We start from the raw sequence: 14,492 nt of genomic DNA, 5'->3' as shown, positions 1-14,492 counted from the left end.
TCTTGAATTCAGACTGATGAGTTCAGAGATGTTTTTGGTCACCTGAAATTTGCCTTATCATAAAGCATATTTGTGTGGTATAAGTATGTGCTGTAACAATAAATGCAATTAACATTTACATCACCATATGACATTAAAACTTTTCTAAGTATATATTTAGTATGTCTGAAGCAGCCTGTGATCTCATATACTTGTAAATACTTTCATACTTCTAAAACTTTACTATATTATTATCATGTTATATGTTTTACTCTTGCATTGCATGCTGTATGTCTATACCTTGCTACTGTGACTAATAGTAAGTAATATCCCAGTTGGGATCAATAAATTACATCCATCCATCCATCTATCTATCTATTTAAAAGCACAGATCCTTGTGCATACAGGGTTACACAGAAAGATTGGATTTGTCTGACTTTTAGTTTTCCAGTAAAGAAAATAAAATAACAAATGAGCTTCATGGAAATAGAAACATGCCCTAAGTAATACAAACATAAAAACATGGCGGTGTATGTTGGACTGGTTTTATTCCAAAACAGGACATTCAGCTTAGTCGCTCTTAGTCAAAAAAATTTTTTTGGCATGAAAGAGCTGTCAAAGAAATATTCCTGCTTTTTATTAAAAATAGTAGCATTTAAAAAATGAATTCTTGTTTGAAAATATTTAGCAGTGAAATTTCTTCTGTCTGCTCATTTATTTCAGTCTCCTCCCAGTGGAAGATAATTTGCAAGTTTTTGTGTGTATCTAGGTGTGTGTATGGTGAATGTAGGGTAGTTGTAGCATTTCTGTTATGATTATGGTAGCAATCCAAAGGTCATTTACTACTTTTGCTATCACAGGGGTCATCCAAGGTAAAACTAAGCAGTTTCCTCCTTCACGCTCTCTTTTTCTCCAACATACTGTATATCCATGTTGCTGGGTCATCATGACCTGGGCTGCGCTGCTGCAGGGCTCTGATATAGTGTGTTGCAGTATTGCAGTGCTGTAAAGTTAGCAGCAGTTTGTAGCATTGCTGAAGGTGCACAAGCTGTTCTAGGAAAAGCGATTTCACACAGGGTGTGGTGAGTTGCCCTGCCTGTGCGATAAGAGGAAAAAGGGCCCCTGGGAGCCCAATCATTCAAAATCCCTCAGCAAACCTTGTACAATGGATTCACCAAAAATAGAAATGACTGGCAGCATTGCAAAATTCTGAAAAAATAAAAACTCACAATCTCTTGTGTGTGGTAATTGAGGAATAATGAAAGTAAGATAATAAACATGATATTATCAGTGCAGGCCAGATGACATTCTGTGAGATCACTGCAGTATGACAATGATGATTTTACTTCTCCTTTTGAAAATGTTTGAGTTGAAGGGAAATAAAATGATCTATGATCTTTTGTAGTGGGTTTTTTGAAAGATATCTGTTTTTGAGTAACAAGGTAACAGTAACAGTGAGCAGAGTGATTCATTCAGCCTGTATTTCTCTTCCTTTCTTTCCCTCCTCTTTGCTCCTCCCACTGCTCTCACCTGGCGTTCAGCCCAGAATGTTGCTGCAAATCTGCTAGCTCTCATTGGTTCCCACTCGCACACTGCTTCGCAAGAAGGGAAATGACTAACCTCTTCTGCCTCATGCCCTGCCTCAACTTCCCCCCTTGCTTTCACTCTCTTCCTTTCTTTCACCTCTAAACACATTTGCAATGGCTGGCTTTGCTGTACTTGAATGTAAGTGAAGTAGGATTTGATCAAATTTTTCCTTCAACCAGAAAAAATGGACAGTTGTGAATCGCTGCTTTGTGCATTTCTGCCTGTGTGTGCGTTGGTGAGTGGTGTGGCGTGGCGTGATGAGTGTGTGTGCGAGCCATGTGTGTTTAGAGCACAGGGCGGGTGAAAGTTTTATTTGTTTTAGCTGACACTCATACATTTCTGACATTTTTACATATTCTTCATTGGCATATCTTGGGAGTCTTTAAAAAGGGTGCAGGTCAGAACCTCTCTTGAAAGAAAAATGAGAGAGAGAAAATAAACTTGAAAATTTTCTTTGGATATGTATCATCAGACTAACCTTTCTTTCTGTCTCTCCCTTATTTCGATCTGTCTTTCTTTCCCCAGAGGAAGTGCCTTCCCTGATGTCTGCTGCAGCTTTGACCTGCTTCTACAGCTGAAGCTCCACCCTCCCCTCCCCCCCCGCCTTGCTCGCTTGCTGCCACAGTAACACGAGAAAAAGGACAGCGACCACACCCTCCTCGCAGCCCACGCTCTGACCTGCTCGTCCATCCACCACCTTCACCATCCACTCCTTGCAGCAGGGCTCCAGCCTCAGCTCTCCTCACCAGACAGCTCCGCTGCCAACTGCTCTCCACCAGCTGAACAGCCTTACCACAGCAGCCCAACACACCACCAGGCCCACGAAGCATCTCACCCACCTTGCCTTTAACCTTCGCCTTTGACCCTCTAAGCCTCCGCTCAGTCCTCAGTGTCCTTAACCTCACAGTAGCAGGCTACATCCAGACTATCACCTTCGTTGCCTGCTCCATTGCACCTAACCACAGGCTTTCGGTTTAGCCTGTCCGTCTGTTTGCCACTTTGTCCTTTCAGTGCTGTAGAGGAGACTGTTCAGTGAGCAATAAACAGTGAGGGAGGCAAGATTGGCAGCTTAATTATTAGGCCAAGTTGTCTCCTGGATAAAATCACTCTATCAGTGGTTGTTTGATCGGGAAAATGATCCCATAACATCCACAGAGCAGCATCGTCCTGTAACATTTCACTTTGGACAAGGAACCCTCTCAATCAATAGGAACTTTTCTTTTTGAATGTTTAATTTCATCTTGACACACAAGTATCCCAGACTTTAACTCTACCAATTTATAAACGAAGAAAGACCTTAAAGTTGTGGATTAAAACACTAGAGGTACTTTATTCACACTTAAAACAGATCTGAGTTCGGAATACGTTTGCCAGCCTTTTGCCATGGCCATGAACATAGCACATATCCGTGACACAAAGTGGCTGACACTGGAGGTATGCAGGGAGTTCCAGAGGGGCACGTGTTCACGCTCTGACCAGGAGTGCAAATTCGCTCATCCGGCCAAGAGCTGTCAGGTTGACAATGGACGGGTCATCGCTTGCTTCGACTCACTCAAGGTAAGAAAGGAGGGGTGTGGAAGTCTGGAAGTAAGAGTTAAGACAGACAGATGGATCACAGTTAGAAGACTGAGGACATTCAGTCTGAGAGGCAGTTTAAGGGAATATGTGGAGTTACAATCAGTAGACGACATCATATGCTAAAGTGCACCATCTGGCCACGGCATGTGCTCTCCTTGTTGCTGCCTATTTCTGGTCAGGTGACTGGAACATGTGATCATGGGCACAGAGAAGTGGGGAGCTTTTTAGATTCAGGAAGCAGAAGTCAGGCATTTGTAATGCAGGACTGAAATTTTCTAGGACAGACTAAACCATTTTAGCTAGTTTTCACTGCACTTATTTCACACAGCAGTCACATGGCAGTCAGTCACTGAGTCACTGTGTACATGAACAAAGTTGCATAAATTTAATACATCAGCATAATCCCTGTGGAAGTGATAAACATGGCTTTGTGCCAGCTTTTGGATAGAAAAACAGATGAATAGGATGTTGCATGTATAAACTTATATGGATGCCGTGAGCACATCTCAACAGATAGAGAGGAACAAGGCGATAGCATCATCATGTAGCTCTCATTCAAACCACTTCCTTTAGAGAGGGCAAAGAACCGTTAAAGGGGGTTTGTGCTTGTGTGTTTCTATATGCACATGTGTTTTAGAGCAAAGTTGGGGTTAAATTTAGGGCACTGTATGCAGCAATTTTCCATTTTTAGGTGGCGGCAGGGAAACAGGAAAGTAAACACATCTTTTACTTTGTCTCTCTTTCACAAACTGTCCTTTAATCAGACCTCTAGAGATGGGTGGACCTCGACCCAAATTTTCCAGCATTGACATGCACAAAAAACACATACATGGCCAGAAACCTCTGTGTGTGTGTGTGTGTGTCTTTATTTCTGTTTGTATTCTGCCCCTGCAGACATTAGTGACTCGTGGTCACTGGCAATATGTGTGCAGGGCAGGGTTAGGATGAGGACAGTGTGTGAGTCAACTCAGAGAACAGTGTTTATAACCAGATGTGGACAGTGGAACATTGTCAGCCCAGGCTGAACTCTTCTCAGGTTTTCTCACAATGTGCTAATGCCTGTGGTTGTGTCTGTGTGAGTATCAAGATTAGAAGCTATAGCCTATCAATAAATAACTCTTGTTTATTACATCTTGGCTCCTATTTTGATAGTGTTGGCCATCATTCCTATCAATGGGGATTTCTGCCATCATTTGGTTTAATCTCCGCAGGTCTACTCAATTACCAAATGATCTGGAAGACAGCAACTTTGCTAAGTTTGGCATGACAAATAATGCAAGTTTTAAACAAGCCTGAAAGATATGACAAACTTATTTGGGAAAGAACACAAAGACACCCAGGCTGTTGGTTCTAAATATCCACTATAGTTTATTTCATTGTTGATATAATTCCTGTGCAATGATAAAGTGGTAAATAATCTGGTTAAACTACTGATTGTTGTCTGATTGTTCATATCTTTCTTGAGCAGCCCTTGTTGTAGCAATGTTGCTGTGTTCCCAGAAATCAGAAAAAATATCTGGCAAGTGTAATGTTGTAATAACAAACAGAAGTTATGGCTAGAATAACAAAAACAAGACCTTACTTTTAAGAAACTAGATTTACTAGATTTATCCTTTAAATCCTTTAGGGGTAACATCATTTTTATAAAAACATGACACAAACATTCTCGTAACTATCTAGATGTCATGGGCCTCTCAGTTCAATGCACTGACCACATTGAGTTTGTGCTATCTACAGGCAGATGTATCTCGATATGTGAAAATATGTTTAAATTGTCATTCACACAGAGGTACACGAGTCTACGGAAAAGAGTAGCTGACAGTTATATGGGGGGATTTTGAAGGAACCAAGGGCCCTATTTTAGTAGTTTGGACTAATTTTCCACTAGGACTTGTGTATTAATAGAGAGGGGTGATACTTTTTTTAACGGTCGCCCCATTTTTTCCACCAGTAATGAAAAACAGAGTGGGTCTCTAAAACCCACAGTGGAAACGGCAGAACAGAGCAACAGAGCGAGTGAAAGAAAGGAAGAGTGGAAGTCAGAAGCAAAGGCTGCTGAGTTAGTTGCATGCATACACCAAGCTGCTGAGTTGTTAGTTGCATGCATACACCAGCAGGTAATACCTAAACCAAAAACATTTAAGCACAGAGATCTTCTCCACATTGGTTTGATTTTTCTGTTACATAAACCCGTAAACCCACAAGGACGTTACTTGTCCTACTTTCACACAGGTGAGCTGTTGAAATGGGTCAACTTCTCAATTTAGTTGTTTTCCATGAAGCCATATCACTCCCCATTACTAGACACCCTCTTGGACACGTGCACACACTTTCTGCACAAGAGATCGACCTTCTTCTCGAGGAGTGTATAATTAGAACAGGTCTCACATGATCATCAGTGCATAGCTGAGTGGGTCACACCCAAAACCAGTCATTTCCCCATCAGCTACTCCCTCTCTCTCTCTCTTTCTGGCCTCCTTTTACACACACAGGAAAACACACACACATACAGACACAGCTTTACACACACACAAAAACATGTCCTGCAATAAACTACACTTCTAGAGTCTATGCTACCCTAAGAATTAGGGTAGGTTATATGTTTGTACCAGAAACAGCAGAAACAGTTAAATTGCAAATTAATGTTCATGATAGTAATGAGATGTAGATAATACACCCTAAAGCAAGACAATCAATCAGAAGCAAGTTCTCATCTAGGCCACAGAATTAAAAGTAAGTTAGGGTGTGTGTGTGTGTGTGTGTGTGTGTGTGTGTGTGTGTGTGTGTGTGTGTGTGTGTGTGTGTGTGTGTGTGTGCGCGTGTGTGTACATGTTTGTGCACATACAGTATATTATAGGTGCATGTGTGAGTGTTCACAGGCCTTAGACTTGGCCTTCACCTGTGAGTGCAGCCCTCTCTGTTGCCTGTGTATCTGGTTGGTGCAGCACAGACAGCTCAGCTATGTCAAAACAGGGTAAATATTTGGAGAGGGATAATGGCTGCCTGGACTCCCTGATTTAAAGTCAGCTTTCTAACTTTGTCCATTAATAAATAACTCCTAAGCAGACAAGTTCGGTATGATACGCTGATTCTAAATCTGTATCTGTACAATGCATATTCATCGCAAAATATTTAGATCTGCTCTAATATAAAACATAAAAATTAAGATACACGATGAGACAGGTGGAAAGTGTGATGGAGCATATGTGCAGCACTCTATCTGACAAAATTATAAACAGGAGAGTTTAAATCACACATGATATGTTGGGGAGTAACCTACTTTAACCTTCAGTAGTCATAATCACTTGTGTTCTCTAGTTACTTCGCTAAAGCATTCCTAATCACATTGGAGCGTAATAGTCAGCTCAGGTTGCAGAGGCAAGTGAGCTAATGCCTGCCTCATTAGTTTATACTAGAATGAGCCTGAAATAATATAGGTTACTCTCTACATTAAATGAACTGTAAGACTGTAGCTCCACCCCACCCACACAGAGGTAAACTATCAGCTCATTGCAAGTACTGTACCATCCTACTTTTCATTTCATGCAAGCCTATTCTAGTCCACTCCTTTGCTCGTTTTCCTTTTCTCTGTTTGTTTTCATTCTCCTCCCATCTTGGTAGCTCCTTCTACTTGATTTCCCGCTCAGTCTGGTTTTTGCCTCATTTACTTCAGGCCACACCCACCCCTGGACAGAATGGTTCACATTACACCCTAGTAGACTGACACACATGCACACACACATACACATATACCCCATGTGTCGTAAGTTTAGGGGCAAAAATAATGTTAACTTTGACCTTGTGTGAACCCATCACCAGCAGCATGACCTCGTTTACTCCGAAAACTGCTGTCTGTATTGCAAAATAAAGGAGTGGTAACTGTCTAGCCTCGAGAACACTTTGAATGCAACACACACACACACTTGCACACAGCACAGACCTTGTACTTTGTCTACCTGCCAGCCTGACACACCCACTGTCATCGTGTGTGAGTTCTGAGAAAAAGAGACCAAGTGTAAGCTCGTGCACAGGTGTGTGTGTGTCTGTGTCTGTGTTAGTGGTGCTGTTGCAGGGGGTTTCTTTGTGTTACTACACTGTTCTCAGCCAAGATTACATTCCTGCAGAGCAGAGGGCGGATAAATACCTCTTATTTATCCCTTTCTGTCTCCATCTTTTTCCCTGTCTCTCTTTCTCCATCTATATGTCTTCCCTCTCATTTTGCTGACCATACTTTGACGGCATGTTTATATTCAGTGGTTAGATGGAACGGTCAGGTTAAGAAAACACACACATGATAACACACACACCACAGTGGTGGTTGGCCAGACAGACGTGTGGGGTAAATATTAGCACCGTTGCTAGTCAACAGTGTTTTTTATGATTTCAAACAAATTGTCCGGCCAATCTCTTGGCAGGAAAATCAACACGTCATGCTCTCCCTGTTTGTAAGCATATGGTTAAAAGTTCAGGAGGCTAATGTGTATTTGACACTCCTGTCCTACTCTGCACACAACATTAAAAGACACATTGCACATGGCCAAAACAGCCAACAATAATACATTTGCTTGAAGAATTCAGTTTGGTTTATATCATGCTTTTACTTTAACCTTAGTTTAAAGCTTGCTGTAAAATTATTATGTTGTTACAATATAAATTTTGCTTGTACAATCTTTAATGTAATTGTTTTTGAGCAAGATATAAAGCACGGACATCCTCTTGGAATGTTGTCTGGATAGTTTTGCGCCACATTCAGACATAATTCAAATGCAGTGTAAATGCAAAACAGCCACAGCTGAGCATGTGGAATCCAACTCATAGTCATGGGGTACTCACATTGCTTGCTTCACTGACTAGCCTTAAGAAAACATTTAGAAAAAAGGGAAATTAGGACACCTGTTCACAGGGTTATAACGTCAAAATCTGACCAAGAAAAAATCTGTTTGTGGGATGATCCCACAAACAGATCTTTTCTTGGTCATTGTTTTTTTCAGTAACACTATGCTATTCTCCAGTTCATGCACTGCAGTGATGCTAGAATTCAGACAGGCTGTTTCCTAGATCCATATAGGCTTCTGTCCTCTGCAGTCAATGCATGGATCCTCCATCCTAATTAGATTTTTAATGGGATATCTGTGGGTGCCTCCACAATGAATATGTCTCTCTTTTAAATTAACAAGGGAGGGATTCAGTCATCCACAAGATACTGCTTTTAGTAGACGAGAGCTGTTCATATCATAGAGTCTTGTGTTTGGCTGTGCTCAGTCTTTTCCATAGCTGATTTAAATGAGCAGGTTTCACTTGATAAGACGTGAGTCACATTATGGGGCTTTTATTTTAGTAACTAGGATCTTTTACGTCTCTATATCCATTTGCTGACAGGGTCCATTCCTACGTCTTTCTCACTTTCATGCTAGAGGGATTTGTGTTTGGACCAGACTAATCCCGGCCTACACACACTCACACACTTACTGACACATACACAGAGACATTCTTTAGTCTGCTTATTTCGTGGTGTGTGCATCCTTGTCAGATCAGTGTAGCTGTTCCTTTCGTCTGTGAGTGTATGTGACGGAAGATCAGCGACAACAGCCCTTCTTTTCTTCTCAGTGTCAGCCGTCCCTGTCCCTCCATCACACTGGGCCCCTTTATAACGCCACTGATACAATGATTTCTTCTCTAGCTGTTCTGTCTTCTGTTTCTGTCTTACATACAAGTATAAAAACATACCATACAAATATACCGTCAAACCTCACACTGCCCGAGGGTTGGTTGACTTCAATAATTAACAAATATTGACAGATCAAATCCAAGACTGTAAAATGCAACACAGGTATTGGTGGTGTTATTTTGGTTGCATTAGTGAATTATTGTTAGATCCATCTACTGTGTACAAAAAATTATGACAGTACAAACAATTATATTTATATAAAAGCTTTTTATAGCTGTACATGCTGTAGAAAGAAATCTATCCCCCATATTCTATTTGATGCTTTCTGCATCCTGCAAACATAAGCATGAACATGTTTTTGTCTTCAGCATTTTTAACCTCTTTGCGTGCAAAAATTGTTAAAACCCATAGAACTTTATTTTAAACTCTGGTGTCGATCCCAGAGTTTTAAGTAATACCAAATATGAACTGTATGACATGACTGTGACAAACCTATCATTATTAGTGGATTACAGTGCATGTATGCCTTATTGTCACTGCTAGCATCAAAAGTTGAATTCAAATTCATGAAAATATAAGGGAATATAGTTTTGTGTAATCTCAGTATATACCTGTATCCTTCTTTGTTTCTAACATTCTCTTTCATGTCAACTTTGTCGTTACCTTTCATGTGCATTGTCACATATCCAGTCAGTCATCTCTGCTGTAATCCTCACATTAGACAGGTGAGAGAGGAGCTTAAGGGCACAGTCACTTAGACTCATCTCTTTCAGCACCTCTTCACACTGCACCTGCCTCTTGTCAGCTGTTTGGTCCATCAGTCAAGTTTCCCCTACCATTTATCTTTCTGCTGATGCCAAAATGTTATAGGGTTTAAACCAGAGGCTGCAGGGGGAGATGCCCACTGGTGAGCTATGAAAGGCACAAGAATGTGAGGCAAGAAGGAAAAACATACTTTAGAGCTGTCTATCTGTTTTTTGTCTCTTTCAATTGCTCTCGTTGTCTATTTTGTTTTTAAGTGCATTCCTTCTAAGAATCACTGTGTCTAGGCCTGTCAAACTGATGGCATTGGCTTTAATTACTTTCTTCTTATCTCTGATTCAGTGACCTGGGTTCCTCTCCATACTCTTCATAGGCCAGGGAAGTATTGGACGCTGAAACTTCATGAACCAAAGCTTAACCCTGCAAAACATTTCAGTTTTATCAAGTTTTGTCATGTGACATTGAGCTAAAATTTTGAGAAGTGAAACAAGTCATCTGTAAGCACATTAACAAAATCCCCACAAAGATGTTTTGGCCAAGTATTTTATATATTTTCTCTTCTTTCTTTTCTTTCGTTTTTTCTTTTTAATTCCGGATTGCTTACACTGTTGTCAGATAAAAGATCTACACTTCTGCATTGGACTTTGGTCTGAGCTGTTGCATGTCTGATGAGATGTTATTTGTTGATGAAGGTACTCCCTGTTCAACTACCACAGATTCAGACTGATTGCAAGTACGTTTGTATCCCTAAGAAACTTGCAGTAGCCCTTAAAGAAGAGTGAAAGAATATAACAGAATCAGTCCTCTTGATGCTTTTCCTGGCTTATCATAAAACATCAACAGAATTTGTCAGGCTCAGACACAAATTGAATTATCACACACTGCTGTCAGGTATTTGCCTGCTTTTCAAAAAAAAAACATTCAAAGAATGAAGATGAGGTTAAATCTCTTCTTAAACTGCAGTAAGAGCCAAAGAAAATGGATAAAGCATCCTGGTTTTGCTAGCGCCAAGTCCAAAGGAGATAATCACATACAGAAACAGGATTAGGTCTATTGACAATGGGATTAGAGCTGGGGATAGGATTACAGTCTGAGATCAGATTAGCAAAATACATGTCAGATTAAATCTGTAAGTGCTCCAAACCAAATAATTATACATCCAGTAATTATTATTCAGCCACTGATGGAAGAGTTTTCTGTGCGTTTCTGCATTCTTCGTAGAGTGTCACAGAACTGAGGAAGAAATGAACCCTGTGTTGTTGGTAGTGGTAGTGTTGAGGGTTAGACAGGAAGAGGAGGAAGCTGGTATTAAATGAAAGGTATATAAAAAAGGAATAGTGACAATACTCTAAACTTTTTTCATGGGGATGCATTGAAAGCTGCTACTCGGAAGCAGTAGAAACAAGGATGCTGACTGCATAAAAGACAGGAGACAAGACAGAAAGATGGGGAAGGCATACGCTTTTTAATCTTAGTCAGAGGATTTTCCCGCTGTGCCTTTGTTGCCTCTACCTTATATGATCTCACTCTCTTAGTTCCCTTTTTTTAGCTGTCTGTGACAAGGTTTATTATTTTTTTCAGTTATTCGGGGCTGATATGATAGTCTAAAGCCAATTCAAGTCTGTAATGTTTTTCTTAAATGCATCTTTATTATATATACTTTATCACTATATATGGTTGAGAATTGTAAAATGACTGATGACTGATGTCAGTTTTTTTTTAAATGAGACATGTTTATTTGAAAAAAAGCTAAAGCATCAGAAGCAAAGTATAATCCTTATTCTCACATGTCACTAGATTACTCATCTGTAATGTTTTTAAATAGCCGATACAGAAAAAGGTCTACAGACACTGAGAAAAAAGCACACCTCAGTCATTTCAGAGACAACTGCATTTTTTACTGATGCCATGCTACCACCTGGACCTTGTGACTTCCACACAGTAAGTCTTCATTCTCTCTCCCACTGGGAAGTGGAGCATGTAGATGATTAAATGTTCCCAAGCTGCCTCACATACTCACACTCCCAGTACTGGACGGCTTTCATAAAGTGCTGCTGCTCAAATCGATACCTGCGTGATTGCTCTTTTATTACTGATAATGAAACGTACAGAACTAAACTCGTTAGCCCACACGGAAGAAGACACAGCACTTCAGTAAATGGAGACAGCAGAAAAAACTGGCATAAATAAAGTCATCTGAATGTGCGTCTGTGCAGAAAGAGATAGAGACCAAGAGAGAGGAGGGGGACATGTTAGGGAAAAAAATAGAGGTCTAACTTTGGACCCAGGGCTCCTGTGTACGTGACATCTGACCTGAGGCATTTCTGAGAACCAACACCCTCTCAAGTGTGAATAACTCATGTGTGTGTGGGTGTATGTGTGTGTGTGTGTGTGTCTGTTTGTGTCTATAAAAGGAGTTGGGTATATGAGGTTGCTACTGTGTTGCATACGTGTTTACATTTGAACATCAGATGAAACCTCTGCCTTTTGTCAATTGCACAGTTTTTTTTTTTTACATTTTATTTCCTACAACTTTAAACTTAAAAGTTCCATCCACATAAATATGCTGTGTTTATCTGACTAAACTCATCACTCGCTGTGGGGCCTGTGTTGTAGCTCAACAGCAGCCTTTAATCCTTTTCTCTTTGTTATTGTTTAGTGAGGGTGGTGATGCATCACCGGGGGCATATTATAACTATTATCATAGATTAACACTCCCTCCCTTCTTTATATCTCCATAAGCCCCAATGGTCACATCAACTCTCTGACCACTAAGCCGCACAACATGGATGACTGTGTGCATTGTGTCCCAGAAGGGAGATGAGATGAGTGTGTTTATGGTCTTATATAGAAATGCAAGCCCCAGCAAAGACACAACATTGCACCACATTTATACAAGGCTGTGTAGCTCCCTGATGTCTTCTTCGCCCTCTTCCAAAACTTTCCTGCTAATGTATTGCTGAGTTGAGTAGCTAAAAACAAGAAATCAATTGTACTTTAAAAGGGTATTATTGATTGTGAATTATTTTTGGTAGCTTAATGGGTGCAAACGTACTGAAGACAAGATTAGACTCCCACATTTGAATTTTGTTTAGTTTCTCCTTAGCTGTGTTTCAAGTCAGTTGCATGACTGTCATTTTAGCAGCCATGTGCTGTATGATGATCTGCACATCGTCAGTTTATTGACTGAGTTGATATGTTTTATATTTCATGCAAACGTTTGAGTGCACAGTAGACAAAGAGACCAGCCACTGGGCCTGGTCTTTTGAGTCTCCGCTGCGCACCAGCAGAACAAAGCTTCATTCACAGTGTGTGTGAGGAGAAAGGGCTTTCATCTGTGTATGTTTAGACAGAAGTCACTGGAACGCGGGACAGAGAACAGTGTAGTTTCCCTCCAGAACTGCTGCACAACTCACACTATAACATCACACCACAACTCTGGAGCATCAACTCTAGAGAAGGAAAGTAGAGTTTGATAAAGTGTGACTGTGATCTTTGTACGTTTTGAAATGTGATATAAAATGCACAAGCATCTATAGGTGTTGCTTTAAGTAAGTGATAAAAACAGCTGGTAGTAACCTGCATAATAAACATGTCTTTTCAAGTTTCCAGAAATTTTGAATAGAGATTTTGACACAGCCCGAAGACTCACTTGACATTTTCAATTTACTATTTTACATAACACATGAGACATCAAGCCCAGAAAACACCACAAAGCAATATAAAGAAGTCCTATGAAATCAAATATGATACAATTCAAAAAAAAAAAATCGCAATATATATATATATGAATATTCCCAATTTTGATTTAATGTAAAGGCAGTGGCCAAGGTTTGTGTCACATTTGTGATGTCACATTTTCATTTAGTTTGTTGTTATATGTGGTGCATAAAAATTGAACGCTGCTGTTTAACCCTGACAATAAGCAGACTTGTTCCAGCAGCTTAAGAAGTCTGGGCAGCCAATCAATGATGTATTTTGGCTTTAAACTTTGGTGTCATATAAGCCAACAGATGTTAGCTGTCACAAGGCAAAAAGGTCGGGAATTTCTGGTTTATTAGATATGTTTTCATGTAGTCGCAGTTTTCTTCACCTTTTCACTCTTTCACTCCTCTTTTCTCATACACAAACATACAGCGTGCATTAATACATCTGGCTGCGTGCTACATATCTCTCCTCAAAAAGATGGGACGCTGCCCCACCCAGCATTCTTTACACATTGGTTCATTGTTTGTTTAAATCCCACACAGTCACAAAAGCAGGGTGTGTGTCTATGGGTGAGAGACAAAGTGTTAGGAGAGAGCGCGATCAGGGTGGGACATGTTATTACAACTTATCATCAATCAGGGTACACGGTAGCCAGTGGGATTATTGTTCCCAGTTTGGCCTCGAGTTTGGCAAGTCTGATCTCAGCAGGAGAAACACAAGCTCACACTATTAACACAAAACACAGCCTTGATATAACTTCAAGAAGGTAGGGAAAGTTCAGTAAAGTAGCAAGTTGTGAAAAACATGTTTGATTTTGTTGTATAACACATTTTTAGTGATCAGTCATACACAGTTGTTATTTAAAGTAATTAAAATATTTTACTAAATCAAATCTGAAACTGTTGGATGTTGGACCTCTTTCTGTCTTTCTGTATCTTTATTGCACATTAGTCTAAAACAGTTATTGATTGCTTCTCATTTTATTATTAGAAGGACAAAGCTTCATTTTTATGTAGTTGTAGAAGAAGACAGGACAGAGAGTAATGGACATGAGGACAGTGAAGGAGGAGGAAGGCATTGCCATTTTTATGTCTCCTATGAAACAGTTTCTTAGAAATGTTATAATTTCTAATTCTAATGTCCTTGTTGATTTTGGAATTGTGAGTCCTGATAAAAGGCTTAAAGTAGCTGCTCTGAACCACACACAAAA

The 14,492-nt window shown here is 40.1% G+C and overlaps 1 protein-coding gene across 18 annotated transcripts in view; it reads left to right on the top strand.

The window, feature by feature from the left end:
* The window catches only part of mbnl1 (muscleblind-like splicing regulator 1), a 47,413-nt gene that overhangs the window by 18,227 nt on the left and 14,694 nt on the right, over positions 1-14,492 (top strand). For 15 of the 18 annotated variants that reach the window (XM_026312814.1, XM_026312813.1, XM_026312811.1 and 12 more), the window contains one exon: positions 2,092-3,123. The exons of 1 other annotated variant lie outside the window; for it this stretch is intronic. In XM_026312814.1, the coding sequence (XP_026168599.1) occupies positions 2,950-3,123 (174 nt within the window). In that variant the 5' untranslated portion in view covers positions 2,092-2,949. Of the gene's footprint in view, positions 1-1,566; positions 1,705-2,091; positions 3,124-14,492 lie in introns of those variants that run through there. 2 more of the 18 variants (XM_026312801.1, XM_026312809.2) reach the window with 2 other exon arrangements.

This window comes from Mastacembelus armatus, chromosome 17, assembly GCF_900324485.2.
Source record: "Mastacembelus armatus chromosome 17, fMasArm1.2, whole genome shotgun sequence".
In the NCBI taxonomy this organism is placed as follows: domain Eukaryota; kingdom Metazoa; phylum Chordata; class Actinopteri; order Synbranchiformes; family Mastacembelidae; genus Mastacembelus; species Mastacembelus armatus.
This window is presented reverse-complemented; position numbering and strand designations above follow the sequence as displayed.